At 53.0% G+C, this 13808-nt stretch overlaps 6 protein-coding genes across 6 annotated transcripts; 2 read left to right on the forward strand and 4 right to left on the reverse strand.

Annotated features, from left to right (window-relative positions):
- Positions 1–166: 166 nt before the first annotated feature.
- Positions 167–592, reverse strand: G6M90_00g054620 (uncharacterized protein; the record flags this gene model as incomplete). Its single annotated transcript, XM_014685457.2, has 1 exon — positions 167–592. The coding sequence occupies one exon, from the start codon at positions 590–592 to the stop codon at positions 167–169; it is 426 nt and encodes a 141-aa protein (XP_014540943.2).
- A 2902-nt stretch (positions 593–3494) lies between these two features.
- Positions 3495–5009, forward strand: G6M90_00g054630 (uncharacterized protein; the record flags this gene model as incomplete). Its single annotated transcript, XM_066130586.1, has 3 exons — positions 3495–3771; positions 3833–4340; positions 4397–5009. The coding sequence occupies 3 exons, from the start codon at positions 3495–3497 to the stop codon at positions 5007–5009; spliced, it is 1398 nt and encodes a 465-aa protein (XP_065986870.1).
- Positions 5010–5571: 562 nt separating this feature from the next.
- Positions 5572–7252, reverse strand: fdc1_1 (Ferulic acid decarboxylase 1; the record flags this gene model as incomplete). The annotated part of the gene is made up of 2 exons (XM_014685455.1): positions 5572–6126; positions 6176–7252. The coding sequence occupies 2 exons, from the start codon at positions 7250–7252 to the stop codon at positions 5572–5574; spliced, it is 1632 nt and encodes a 543-aa protein (XP_014540941.1).
- Positions 7253–7830: 578 nt separating this feature from the next.
- Positions 7831–8586, forward strand: PAD1_1 (Flavin prenyltransferase PAD1; the record flags this gene model as incomplete). The annotated part of the gene is made up of 1 exon (XM_014685454.1): positions 7831–8586. One exon carries the CDS (start codon positions 7831–7833, stop codon positions 8584–8586), a length of 756 nt encoding a protein of 251 aa, XP_014540940.1.
- An 87-nt stretch (positions 8587–8673) lies between these two features.
- Positions 8674–11064, reverse strand: G6M90_00g054660 (uncharacterized protein; the record flags this gene model as incomplete). Its single annotated transcript, XM_014685453.1, has 4 exons — positions 8674–9603; positions 9658–9909; positions 9965–10742; positions 10811–11064. 4 exons carry the CDS (start codon positions 11062–11064, stop codon positions 8674–8676), a joined length of 2214 nt encoding a protein of 737 aa, XP_014540939.1.
- A 951-nt stretch (positions 11065–12015) lies between these two features.
- On the reverse strand, positions 12016–13351 carry xylB_2 (Aryl-alcohol dehydrogenase; the record flags this gene model as incomplete). Its single annotated transcript, XM_066130587.1, has 5 exons — positions 12016–12045; positions 12107–12223; positions 12300–12925; positions 12992–13151; positions 13208–13351. 5 exons carry the CDS (start codon positions 13349–13351, stop codon positions 12016–12018), a joined length of 1077 nt encoding a protein of 358 aa, XP_065986698.1.
- Between the last annotated feature and the right edge of the window lie 457 nt (positions 13352–13808).

Below are 13808 nucleotides of genomic sequence, written 5' to 3' on the forward strand. Positions count from 1 at the left end.
TATATTTGCTAACAAGACACCTCGAATTCTCTCTCCCTCGCAACAACACAAGACATTGAGAAACTGACAGCGCTACATATGACGATGAATTCTCCCTCACTGCAACAGCAAGCCATTTTGTCAATAATGAATGCACTGCAGTGGTTCCGAAGCATAAGGCACCTCATTAGTCGTGAGTGTATTCGTTGTCTGTCAAGTTTGACCTCTCGGCCAGAAATCTTTCAATGCTAAGCGGCATAGATGCAAATATGTGCAGGCTCTGAGCATGATTCAGTGCCTCATCATCTGCCACACCAGCCCAAGCAGCATCTTCACAGTCTGAAATTCGTTGCCATTTTCGGGGATAAGTGCTGGGTCCTACCACGGTGCATCGTTTGCCTCTTTCCAGCATGACTTGGTCATCCGGACCATATTTGTCGTAGTCCGGTGTAACCGCTGATATTTCGTTTGCTGAGAATGAAGCAGATTGAAGGCTGGCTAAATCCGGCATGTCAGCATTATCTTGCGCTTGCCGGGCCCGCCGTTTCGAAGGGTCTCCGGTTTGTGCCGAGGTCAGCTCATCGTTTATACCTCTGGTGCTCTCAGGAGACATGCTGGCAATATAAGAGTCAGATTCCAAGGTCGACGCAGCGATTGACCTCGCCCCAGCGTAAGATTGTAGCATCTGTTCCCTTAAGGGCATCTCAGCAGCCATGTTCTCGATGCAACACATCTCGTAATGATGGCGTAAAGCTCTGCGATCCACATTAGGTGGTAGCTGAGCAGTCCGACCGTGATATTCTTCAAGAAAGTCGAATGGAACAAAGATGCGGACTCGCAGCGTATCTGGATGGATGGAAAAGAGTCTAAGGTCGAACAGCTCATGAAGAGTATTGGAAAGCAATATGCCATTCTTGGCTAGCCATGTGCGGCGCCAAGCTTCACGAAGGCGACGATGACTGTATCTGTGCTCACTGCTGAAAGCTTCAGGCAGGGGATATACATGGTAGTGTCAATTGCTGGGGCACGATATGACATGCTTGCACGCCTGGTCCGACTGCTGGACTGGCACACCATCCTCGCCCCTTGCCGCTCACAGCACACCTATTACTTTCAACGAGACAGGAAGTACGGAAGATTGCCATGGTTTGACGTGCATCTTCAACTGACATGTCCATCATCATTGGGGGGGTGATGAGACATGTGGCAACGTCATCATCACCAGTAACAGCTTGCGAGCCGGTGTCAAGGTGTGGGGCCTACAGCAGCCTTTTGTGTGCACACGACAAAAACACCAGGACAACATTGAACTGACCCCGCCGATTTTATGAGCATTGCAAGAGCCGAGAGCGCGGTTTGGCATCAAGCGAACTCGTGGCCCGCCTGCTGCTCACACGAATCACGGTGAAGAATGGGAAGTGGACTAGATGCCGGAACCACTGGAAAGATGCAGCCATTGGAAACATTCGTCTCGTAGAGAGACACGGCCAGGCGCTTGTGGCCGTGTGTAAACTCATTGAAGAAAAGGATCTACTGTACTATCTACAAGCTCCTTCGAACCAGCAGTCATCTGTCCCGTGCTGGAGGCACTTCGAACAGCACTTCGGTCAATCAGGCGCCCTGCTCCGCTAGAGGGGGAGGCCTTGCCGGCTTCCCCGGTGCACAGTCTTGATAATATTGCCCACGTGCATTGACCAGCTCGATTACAACGCAGCCGCTCACTCGAGACAAACCCGCTGTTCCCTTTGCTCTCGACGCCTTGGATAACGACGCTGTCATGAACACGGCGGCACAGTTTCCGCAGAATTCTTCATTTTCTCCTTCCCACTCTCCAACTCCCCAACTCTCCAACGAGGCCCCATCGCCAGGTCATTCGCCACGAAACAAAACCACATGTCAAAGTCAGGCATTCGTGGTCGCATCTCAACTTGTCGGTTCTGCCCATCTTCTGGTGAGCAGCTGGTGGTTGGACCGCAATGTGTGGTTATTTGGATCCTCCTCCCTAAAAGCGGAAAATCTTGAGGATGCGCTAACCATGACCGCAGCCATCGCGGCATTACCATGGCGATTGAAGAGATTGTGGCCGGATCAACATGCTGCCATTGTCCTGGAAGCTCCCATTTGGTATTGACAAATTACTCAAGACACTCGATGCCGAAAAAAAAACGAAAGATCCCAGTACTCTCCCTCCAAGATCACGAACGATACGGTGATACGTAAGGACACCATTTTTACGAGAGATTCGCACAACATTTCTTCGGTGTTATCCGAACAATTCCCTAGATTTGGTCATAGACCATTGCGAAGTATCTGCTTCGTGCCTCTACTCGGCGAAGCCATCTTCACTGAAGACGGATCAGAATGGAGGCAGGGGCTTCAAGGAAGTTGCTGGCCTCCGAGTTGCATAAGCCCACGCTATCCACCGTTGAATGTTTTACAAGGCCATTTTCAAAATTCACTCCGGCGCATTCTGTCGGATCAGGACCTATTCTTGAGCGTAAATCTGAGCCCCTTGTCTTTCGACTACGCCCTTGACGCTTCGACCGACCTGTTTCTCGGAAACTTCGCCGATATCCTTGGCCCGCAATCCGAAGCGAATAATGAAGGTGCGTGCTCTTCCAAAGCCTTGAACGAAGCAACGCCGTGGCCAGCGACGAGAGAAGGCTTCAGAATGTTTGCGGGGCTGGTGACAACACTGGGATTGCTGAGGTCATGCAGAACCGCTCGTGACTCGTTAGAAAACATGATCATCGAGGCCCAGCGGCACGAGGCGGAGTCCGGTGAGGGGACTTACCATGCCCGGCCACTGACAGTTCAGAACCAACCAGACCGTCTAGATCCGTATCCAACTGGACCGTTGTCGCGAACCACTTGTACTGAAAATGAGCTGTGAGCGAACGGGCGTGGAGCTATTCACGGGGCTTTCAGTTATTACACTACAGACGAGAAGCCAACAGTTTGTTGCACAGGGCTGTTCAATGAATTACGCTCTGGTACGAGGCGTCTGGTCTGGTTCAAGTGTTCATGTCGTGTTCGATGTTGGGCCAACATATCCAACATTGAATGTTGCCAGTGCGTCACTTAGACTGACTCTTGGCCGAACATGCAGCCAGCCAGGCACCCGAAACATGCATGCACAGAGGCGCAAAAGTCTGGTTGGCTATCCGACCCAGTGATTGTCCGGTAGTAGTACTCGATGTCCCGACATTGAACATGCCAACAACAAAGCCCCGAGGACCCAGGTAGGTGGGCAGCACAGTCCATGCCCGCATGTGGTGAGCTGGTCGCGGGCGGTGCTGACAATGCTGAGCCGGTGCTGTGAACAATCACCGCTTGTATGTACGGTCCGTCAATGTTTGTGTCTTCATGGGTTCAATGTTGCGAAAAAAATTGCCGCCCCAAATTACAGGCGGCAATAATCTCCCGGCATCCGAGGATAAAAGGCAAAGCCCGACCTCGTCAACTTTCTTTCGTTCCTTTCCTTCCACGATTTTCAGCGACTACAGAGCGCAGCCATGGCTGATGCTCAACCCCAAAACGGCGAACTCGCCATTTCAAAAGCCCCCAAAAACATTTACTCTCGGACCAACAGGTGCCTGAGCCTCTTTTCCAAATACCGCAACATGTCAGTTGACCAGAATCCATATCAACTGTACATGGCAATCTATGAGGTTTGGTTCTTGTTCTGGGTTAATACAAGCAGTTGTCTTGATCGTCGTCTCAAGTTTTACCCTGACATGAAAGAACTAGTCATGTCAATGCTTTCAGTTCTTCAACGAGCCCTTCGGCTAGGTGAGTACCATCGCATATCTCGCATTGACCATTACTTTCTAACTTGACTGAATCATGTCAGCCAGTATTTCCCATCCACTCGCCAGGACAGTGGTAGAGACTGATGGCGCCTTGTATGGAATCACCGGAGCCATCAGCCGACTCGAACGACTTGACCAGTGTATTCGGAATTACGAATCCCCAGCCGCTAGGGAAGCGAGAGAAATCCGTCGTCTTGTCGCAACAAAATGGGGCGATGGCTCTGCGGCTCTCGTCTGGAGATTAATACATGGACGCTTCCCGCGTGCTGAACCTACATTGATAACCCAGCTGGTGCTGTCCATATTGCATCGACGCTACCGGATTATCTATCATCTGTTGAAATATGAGAAGGCAATGGAAAACGCCAATCCTGGTGCACGAAGAAGTCAACAACGGGAAATGGCTGACGATACCCTTTTATATCCAGCATCATATCCAGATCCACCAGAGGTGGCACGTGGTGAAAGCAAAGCCAATTGCCGATATTGCTTCCGTGACATCGTGATTCCACAATCAGCAAGTAGGAAGCAGAGAAGGGCCCAATGGGAGTGAGTCGACCGTTACATCCCAGAGCCATGCCAACTATCTGCTAATGTTCTCCCAGGTCCCACCTGAAAGCTGATTTGAAGCCATATGCGTGCCTTTCTGAGTATTGCCGACACATCCCAAAGCTCTTCTCGACTGCAGACGAATGGAAGGACCATATGGAGATGCACAATCGCTACTTGATAGGCAACGAGACCAACTGGTTTCGAGAAATCCATCGCACCAAATGGCCGTGTCCATTTTGTAACGACAGCAATACATGCTTCATTACCCTGCACGACTTGCAGAATCACCTCATTGAAGATGAGGTGACAAATCATCCTGACATAACGGGCTGGGACACGTCGATGCTAAGGAGGAGCAGGGTGCCCAACCCAAGAGACAAATATTGCTGTCCCCTGTGCAACATGGAGCAAAAGGGTCGCACGCCGAAAAAGCGGTCTGACCGACTGTATACTCACTTCATCGACCACCTAGAGGAATTGGCTCTGGTGTCCATCTACGGCTGGAACGTTGAAATTTCCAAGATAACCGGCCAGTCTATTAGCAGCACGCACTCTGTTGATGTCGGAGAGAGGAACTCACTGCGCCGTCGCTCGGGGCCCAACCATGACCAAAGAAAGTCTATGAAGCGGAAAATATTGGATTGTGCAAAAAGGTTTCGGGACTAAGGTTAGTACACATCTTCATGTGAATTATCATGGCCCTTGTTTCTACCATCGAGGGGGGTAAGCGCCTTGCTGCAGCTTCACGTTGTACCTCACCTCGCCTGATATATTTATAGTCCCATAATAGCATTGCCAAGTAAACTACATCACAAGCTAACTCCAGTCAGATACCCAGAAAGCAAAAGAAGCCGGAGGAAACGAATAGCTATAGTCAAACTCTGAGCAGCTTTCATCAGTCGGGCCAAATAAAAACCAGCTGCGGCGGTCTAAGAGGCCCGAACCCGACGGACAGGTTGAGCAACTGGGACATAGTCGTGACTATCTCAGAGACCGCGCAAGACAGGGATCTACAGCAAAGTCACAAGAGCTGGGGGTGCAGCAGGACTAGTTAAATTGCAAGAGTGGCTAGCAAAGGCGGAGAAGTATAATGGATAGGAAACCAAACCGGGCTACGGGTGCTTGAATAAGACTGTCACGAGGCGTCACCGAAATTCCTAGGCAGGCAGATAATATAAACGATGTTTGTCAATCTTTCCACGATTTCCCCGCAGCAGTTGGCCACCCCTCATGTCGACCTGGACAGCGATTCAACCTCATCAAATCCCATCGCAGTCCAGTTTGACCCCACCCGTTCCTTAATCTCTTCTGGATAGCTTCTCTCAAAGTCACACCCCCTAAAGCTAATCTTGCCCTCGTACTCCATTGGGAACAGACAGTCCGACACCACCTTCCCACCACGGGTCGGATCCCCCCTTCCATGTGACATGTACGGCGTGAGAGGGAGGACGGGAATATCGTCAAATACGTACTCATCTTGCCCGGGGCGACAGCGCGTCGCCAACGCCCACATGATATCCCTAAAATTTCCAACATCTACATCGTGCCCAAAGAGCATGATGCGATTCATCAACATGGAACTCTTGTCATTAAACGCCAAATTGCCAATCTTGTTGCAAAATTCTTCGGGCGTTGTGCGCATCTCCGCAAGCTTCTTGACGTCAACCTTCAAAGCACACCAGGTCGCATAGGTTTCAAGCGGAGCGAACGCGTCGATCACGGGATACCCATGCTGCCGGAGCAACTCCAAGAGCTCCTCCGAAGCCATGGACGCCGTCACATGCTAGATTGCGTAAGAACCGATAACAAATTGCCTCGATTGCCAAACTTACAGATTCATCAGTGATTTTGCCAGGAACAGAGACCGGCAAGATAGCTCCGTCCCGGTAGGTTATCGCATTGACCGTGAAAAGCGGCTGCATATGCTGGTCGTCGCTGAAGTGCAGGCCGAGATAGTCTTCAAACGGACCCTCCGGGGCCTTGTCCTTGAAGGAAAAGGTGCCCTCCATGACGATTTCGCTATTCGCAGGAACAAGCAGATCGCTCAGCTCACATTTCACCACGTCCAGCGGCTGGCCGACCATGGCACCGACGTACTCGGCCTCCGACACGCCTTGGGGAACAGGACACGCCGCCACGACGCTGGCCGCGGGCGGGACGCCAAACGCCAGCGCCCACGAGACTTCCGTCTTGCCCTTCTTCAGCCACATGTCTCTAATGACGGAGTTGTGCTGTCCCGATCCTACGAGGCACACGAGCCGTCTGCTGTCGTGAATCATGCCTCTGAAGATGGACCAATTCGTCCACTTGCCATCTGGGCTTTGGAGGACATGCACCCCGTACGTCTGCAGGTACTTGCCCGCATCGCCCTGGTGGAGCTTCGGAGCCGGCAGCTTGTGCAGATCAATGTCGTCGCCGAAAATCTTGTGCTGCTTACACGGTCCCGTGGGCAGGATGCGAGGCGGAATCGGCGGCCGACGCTTTGCCTCCTGGCTTCTCTGCAGAATGGCCTTCCAGCTAGAATCCGGCGGCAAGCCAAACGACCGGGCTATGCGGCCATACTTTTCCTCCTCGCGGCTTCGAAGGCTCGCGGCGTTGCCAAATATCCTCCACAGGCCATTTTTCGCCCCCTTTACGTTGTTGAATAGAGGTGCTTTGCCGTTGACTTCGCTCACACGCCGAACGATGGCACCGACCTCGAGGTGCGGGTCGACTTGGTCATTGATCTCTGCGAGGTCGCCGTCGGCGCGGAGCACATCGACGAATGTGCGAAAGTCGAGCTGTGCGGCGACGTGGTCTGGCTGGGAAGACGTGGTGCTTTGGGCGCGATATGCTGACCTGGCGAATGGTCGCGGGATGCGCAAGTGCGCGGATGGGCGACTGACTCTGCCGGTGAAGACGAACGCCATGGCAAGGATTGGTCGAAATTCACAATGCCAAGACCCTGGTTCGCTGGCTGCATTACATAGCTGTACGAAAACTCGATTTTAAGGTTTGAGACGCCCTGGGAAAGTCATTGACGTTCATCCCAGGGGAGCCGGGCGACGAAAAGGTGAGGCGGAACTTCCGAAAATCATTCCGAGCCTTGTGTCGCCTAGCGCCGGACTGAGTTTCTTGGTTGTCATCACGTACCCGGACCAAACTCAAAACTTTGGACTGGAATTCAATGACCAAATGAGATCATCTTGACGGCATTCCATGGTATCCTTTCCGGGGCGCCCGGGCGAAATGACAGATATTCGGACCATGATCCGTGGACCGTCCTGTTCCCACCTTTCTCGCCCGGGGAGAAGTGGGGCTGAAGCCGAGGGTGCTCCGCCAGGAACTTTCCGTCGCATACATGCAAGCAGCTCTTGGAATAACCAACTTGCATTTAGAAACACCGTGAAATTTTGCAGTTATTGAAAGGGCGTTTCTTAAAACAGATTACACTGAACAAGTCTTCACAGCATCTGAAGGCGTTGCATTAGGACACCGCACCACCACCATGACCACCCATGCCTGCAGAAGCCTGATTCACCGTCTGAGTCTACTGCGCCCAACCAGACCAGCAGCCTGCTTCAACACCAAGCTCCCATACAGCACATGTTCAAACGACAGCGCAACGAAACCACAGCAACACGCGAACCAAGCCCTGAGTCCCGCGACACATCACCACGACGGGCAAACCAGGCCGCGCCGCATCGTCGTAGGCATCACCGGCGCCACGGGAACCGTATACGCCACCCGGATCCTGTCCATACTACAACGGCTAGGCGTCGAGACACACCTCGTCATAAGCAAATGGGCCCTCGCAACAATGAAGTACGAGACGACGGCGTCCGAGGCAGACATCCACGCCCTCGCCAGCAGGAGCTACGTCGTCAAGGACCTCTCCGCGCCCATCGCATCAGGCTCCTTCCAGCACGACGGCATGATCATCGTCCCCTGCAGCATGAAGACGCTGGCCGCGGTGCGGACCGGCTTCTGCGACGACCTGATATCCCGCGCCGCCGACGTGACCCTCAAGGAGGGCCGGAAGCTCCTCCTCGCCGTGCGCGAGACGCCCCTGAGCGACGTGCACCTCGACAATATGCTGTTCCTGCGGCGCGCGGGGGCTGTCATATTTCCGCCTGTTCCTGCCTTTTACACGCGGCCCAAGAGCATGGATGACCTGGTGGACCAGACGGCTGGGAGGATGCTGGACTCAATGGGGCTGTTTACGGACGGATTCAAGCGCTGGGACGGGTTTGAGAGGGACTGAATTCGTTGTTGTTGTACCCCGGTGCAAAGGGTACAGGGCTTGTGTATTAAAGTAGTTTATAGATGCTTCGTTCTAGTATCGTTTCTTTCACGTTTGGTTTTCCAAGAACAAGTTGTCATCGTCGCAAAATGGCCAATGTGCCCAGATCGACTCCGCCCATCCGGACGGCATGTCTGTGCCGGGAACGGAACCCAATCCGGCCCCATAAGCTGCTGCCACGGGGAAATTAGCAAACGACGGGCTGAACTGGTCCGGCAAGGCAGATGTAGATATTCTCTTCCTCTGGGACATCTTGGAGGTATTCGCGGCAGACGGCCCATCCTTATTACCGTTGGGGAATACCTTGTCCTGGCCATCTTGTCCCTTTAGCAAACCCAAATTGACAAGAATGCCGCGCATCTCGGAGAGTCTTTGAAGAAGTCTACCCGAGGCGCGCGATATATGAGCATAGTTTGTCGCCAGCGCCACAGCCATCTGGAGGCTGCGACTAAGCCAGTCGGTTAGATTGGCCGGTAACGTCGCCAGCAGTAGAGTCTTGTTTTGCTCGATGAAGGCCACGACGAGAAAGGCAAGGGCGCAAGCAGATGCCAGCAGGTGCTGATAGAATGGATGTTGCGTGCGGTAAATGTTAGTAGAGCTGTCTAACAGGTATAGAGTATTCACCATGTTATATACTAGCTCTATGGCAGGGGGGAGGTATTTCTTGCCATCCTCAATGTCTGTATTCAAAAAGAAGCACGGTTTGAGAAGCAGGCTCCGGGCAGACTCGGCACGCAGATTGAGGAGAATGACCCACGAAGGCGGCCTCATGGACGGGTTCGCCAACGACGAGCCCAGCTGGGCTAGAGAGACGTCACCTACAGCCTTTTTTCTCCACTGGTCGATTTGGATATTCATCACCTCGAACGCGTCTTCGTCCAGGTAACTTTCTCCTTTGGCGGCTTTGAAGATGGGCTCGCCAAACTTGTCGCTAATTATGATGAAGGCCAGCATGGCTTTCAGATACGGGTTCTTGACCTGTAAACAGCGTTAGCTTGCTCGTCCAAGCTCGCGACGGCAGCCTCTGCTTACCAAGTCCTTGGGCAAGGGGTCGAAACTAGATGTTTTAAAATGCGTTGGCAGCCCCGTCGACGCGCTCCATTGGCGATCGAGGATAATGACGCTGCATATGATGCTGTACACCTCGGCGGTCTGCGTTTCATTATCCAGCACTTGCTTCAAAACGTGGCCGTTGTGATATCCAAGCTCCATCAACATGTGCCCGGCGATGCCGCACATGCGCCAAGCTGATCGGGGCGCGTCGTGGAACAAGTAGTGCCAGCCCTGCGGCCGCATTAGCCAAAGACGATGAGTGAAGCAAACCAAGCGGCGAACGAACGCTGAGTAGTGCAATAGTGACCTGCTTTACGCTGGAGACGGGCGCTGTTATCCTTGCGTTGGCTGCACCTTGGCAATTCTCGGTGATGTACCGTTCAACCTCGGAGACGGACGAGGTAGACTCTGCACGAAGCGCAATGGCCAAAGCGAGGTTGAGGATGACAAGGTCTTGGTCCACCGAGGTCCCTCCTCCTTCCGGGGAGAGACTCCAGGGCGAGTTGTCTTCCGCATACCAGCGCTGGGCCTGAGCCATGAGTCCATTGATGTCGATGACGGGGTGGAACTCTCCAATCACCTCTTGATACACCGAGAGGAGTCGCATGGCTTCCTGCGAGTCAAACAGAGAGCGGAACTGCAACAGCCGAAATTGGTCCCCTAGTTCTCGGCCGCCCATGCCTGCATTGTCGGCGCCATGTTCGCGATGGGACGCCACATCATTGTCGATGCTGGCAAGCTGAAGCTGCTGCCCATGCGGCTCCGTTGTGAGGAGGGTCGTCTGCCGCAATTTCATCTGGGCCACGTTCAGACTGTAGTCTGGGCTGGTTGGGCCGTAAAAGCCCTGGGTCGCGACTGGCGGTACGTGGGCAGTGGAACTGGGCACAGCATGGCTCGCGGATGCCGTCGAGACGCCGGCATGGCCGTTCTCCCTCCTTCTGGCGTCGGCCGCCGCTGGCTGGCTTGTCCGGCCTTGGCTTGCGGATTGCAGACGGGACGCCAGGTCGTCCAATTGGCTCTGGAAGCTCGACATGATCTCGACGATGGAGGCGTGTTCTGGGTTCCTGGAGCAGAGAGCGGGTGAGCCTTTCCAGCTTACTGGCTGTCACTAGCGAAGAGATGGGCAACGTACGTTGATGCCGCCGCGTCGGCCTGACGGGACTGGACATGGGCGGCGGGCGTGGGCATGAATAAACCCAAGTCTCCGGAATAGCAGCACGCGTCGTGACGGCCGGTGCAGGCGGCGCAAGGCTGACTTCCATCACACTTGACCTTGCGCCGTCGACAGGTATCGCAAGCGCGCAGGGCATAAGGCGCACGTCGTTTGCCCGTCTCGGTCTCGTCACTTTGGTTTCTCGGTCGCTTGATTCCCGAAGCCTCCGGCATCTGCGCTGTTTCGTGGTCGATGAAAGTGTAGCTGTTTGTGGATAACCATGTGTGGATGCGGAGAGGAAGTTGGAGTCGCGGAGCGAGCTGTGAAAATGGGGACCAGGAAGTGGATGGTACTTGACGTATTGGCGTGACCTATCACATGTCGACTCGCATCAACTTCTTTCCTTTTCCTCTAAGCCTTGCCGTCGTAGATGGTCATGTCATATTGAATGCAAGAAACCTATCCTATCTTTGACTGACCAACGTGATGATCTGAAGCCGAGGCCGTTTGCAGGCGTCCCAGCAAGGAACATTGAAGAGTAGACGCACGGGGCATAGAGGACATGTTGGCATGTGTCCATCCGACAAGCACCGGATAGCCAAGCTCCGGGAAGCTTTGACCCTCCAGATGTCCCCATTCCCGATACATGGATACATGGATGCCGGTAGTGCCGATCCGCTCGCGCGGGGGCGGGGCTTCAAGGTTAGAAAGCCCCAGCCGCGTCTGGTCATGGTCCAATTGAACCGACACATTGCTGGCCTTATCATGTCGATGGGCGTGAAAAAAGAGCGCGCCGTAATTGAACAGCAGCTATACCCCCTTGTATTCGGTTGACCGTGGGGTACTCACAAAAATGTATTGGAATTTGGTGACTACGCCTTGATTCTCCAGAAGGGTTAGGGTTAGGGTTATCGACTCGGGTGGCCTCCCCGGCCTGTCCGGTCCGAGTCCCGATCGTGGCGCGGTCTGCCCAGATTAGGTCACCAAGCTGGTGCCATTTGCTTTCAATCATCTTTATTCGCCTATCATACATAGTGAAGCTGAGACTTTACCAATCGAGCTGGACACTGACAATTCAACTGATCCGACGGCACTTGTATTTCTACCACCAGGCTCGTCACCACAAATACTTGTCACCCAGAGCTCGGCTGAATGTTGTTTGCCGTTCCATCCACAGACCGAGCCTAATCCCAATGAATCACCGGCTTGATCACCTGTAACAGATTATGGTGAGCAAACCGACCATCGCCTTAGCTTGTCCAATATAATACTGACCTTTCCTTCGCGCAAGTCGCGTATTGCCGTGTCAAAGTCTTTTACAGAATAGACCTTGCATAATTTTTCGATGGGGAAATGCCCCTGTTGATGAAGCTCCATCAACTGAGGGATAAACTAGGCAGACAAGTACGATTCAATGTTAGAGCATAGAACAGAGTACCTAGCACACCAGTGAACCCCAGGTACGAACCTTTTGAGGGTTGGACTCCCCTTCCAGCACGCCGATATAACTCGTGTTTTGCATCAAGAATGTCTGCGGGTTGATGCGAATTTCGCTGTTCGGGGGTGGCACGCCCACAGATACTGCGGTGCCTTTTAGGCCTAGACATGTAAATAATGACTCGATCACGGCAAGACGTCCAGTACAATCGATAGCGTAGTCAGCGCCACCTTCTGTGAGTCTCTTCACCACAGCTCCAATCCCTTCGTCGCCAATTTTCGTTGGGTTGATAACCGTAGCGCCGAATTCCTTTGCAAGTGCAAGCTTCTCATCGACGATATCAACCGCCACAAGCTGCTTCACTTGGAGGTACGCCGCAGCCATCAACGCGGCGATCCCGACACTGCCCATACCAAAAATAACAACAGAATTGGTCTTATCTGGCTTTAGTACATTAAGTACTGTCCCTGCTCCGGTCTGGAACCCGCAGCCCAGAGGAGCATAGTAAGATAGCGAATCGGGATAGGGACACTTGACCACACTGTTCTCCGTAACAATCGATAGTCGGGAAAAGGAAGATTGACCAAAACACTGGCTCCGTATAGGTGTCCCGCCCTCCGCAAATCTTGCGGGCGTGCTCCCATCCGAGACGCGGACTAAGCCCGCATTGATGGGAAAGTGGGCGTGACAACAGGAAGGGGAGCTCGCAAGACACTGCTTACACTTTCCACAGGAATTAAAGGATAATAAAACGCTGTCCCCAACCCGTAGAGATTTATCCTTGACATGGCTGCCAAGGGCTCGAATGACCCCGGCACCCTCGTGGCCAAAGATGGCTGGATATTCCACATTGGGGATTTTCGCCGTCTGAAATAAAATATCCTATTTTCAATTAGATTCAGGTTTGAGTACAGTATGTAAGACATAATATTTCTCACCGTGTGACAGATGCCAGAATACTTCATCTCGACGAGAACTTCGTCAGATCGAACCTCGTCAAGAATAATAGGCTGCATCACGAAATCTCCCTCTGGCTTACTGACGACTAGCGCCTCGGTGTGGATATCTTTAGGGGTAGCCATAGCGTGAAAGAATATTTGAATATGAAAATGCGTGTCTTGGAGTTTGAATTCGGGCCAAAAAGGGAGCTGGAGCAAAAACCGTCTGCAAAAAGAGGTGACGTGCCATGGCAAGAGGGCCGTGTAATCGACTCTTAATAACCCACCCACATTTCGCCTGCAGCAGATTTTGGTGATGAATTAGTCAAGCAGCTTCCGATTTCAAAGGAGGCACTGCCTCAAGAAAGCCCGGAACACCTTTCTCAGAGGGCATTAGCATTCCGAGCCGGGTTCTCCAGGCATTCCCGTGTGACTGGTCACAAGTTGACAACTGGGGTTTCGGCCGAGCAGGAACTAACCTCTCGTTTGCTAGGCCATGGAGCCAGTCAGTAAGTCGCGCTCTCTTGTCCAGATGAACCATTGGACCCGTGAGTCTCGGAACGGCTGGCAGGATCCATAACCAAAGTTCCACTTTTGGCAG

This window comes from Metarhizium brunneum, chromosome 3, assembly GCF_013426205.1.
Source record: "Metarhizium brunneum chromosome 3, complete sequence".
NCBI lineage: Eukaryota > Fungi > Ascomycota > Sordariomycetes > Hypocreales > Clavicipitaceae > Metarhizium > Metarhizium brunneum.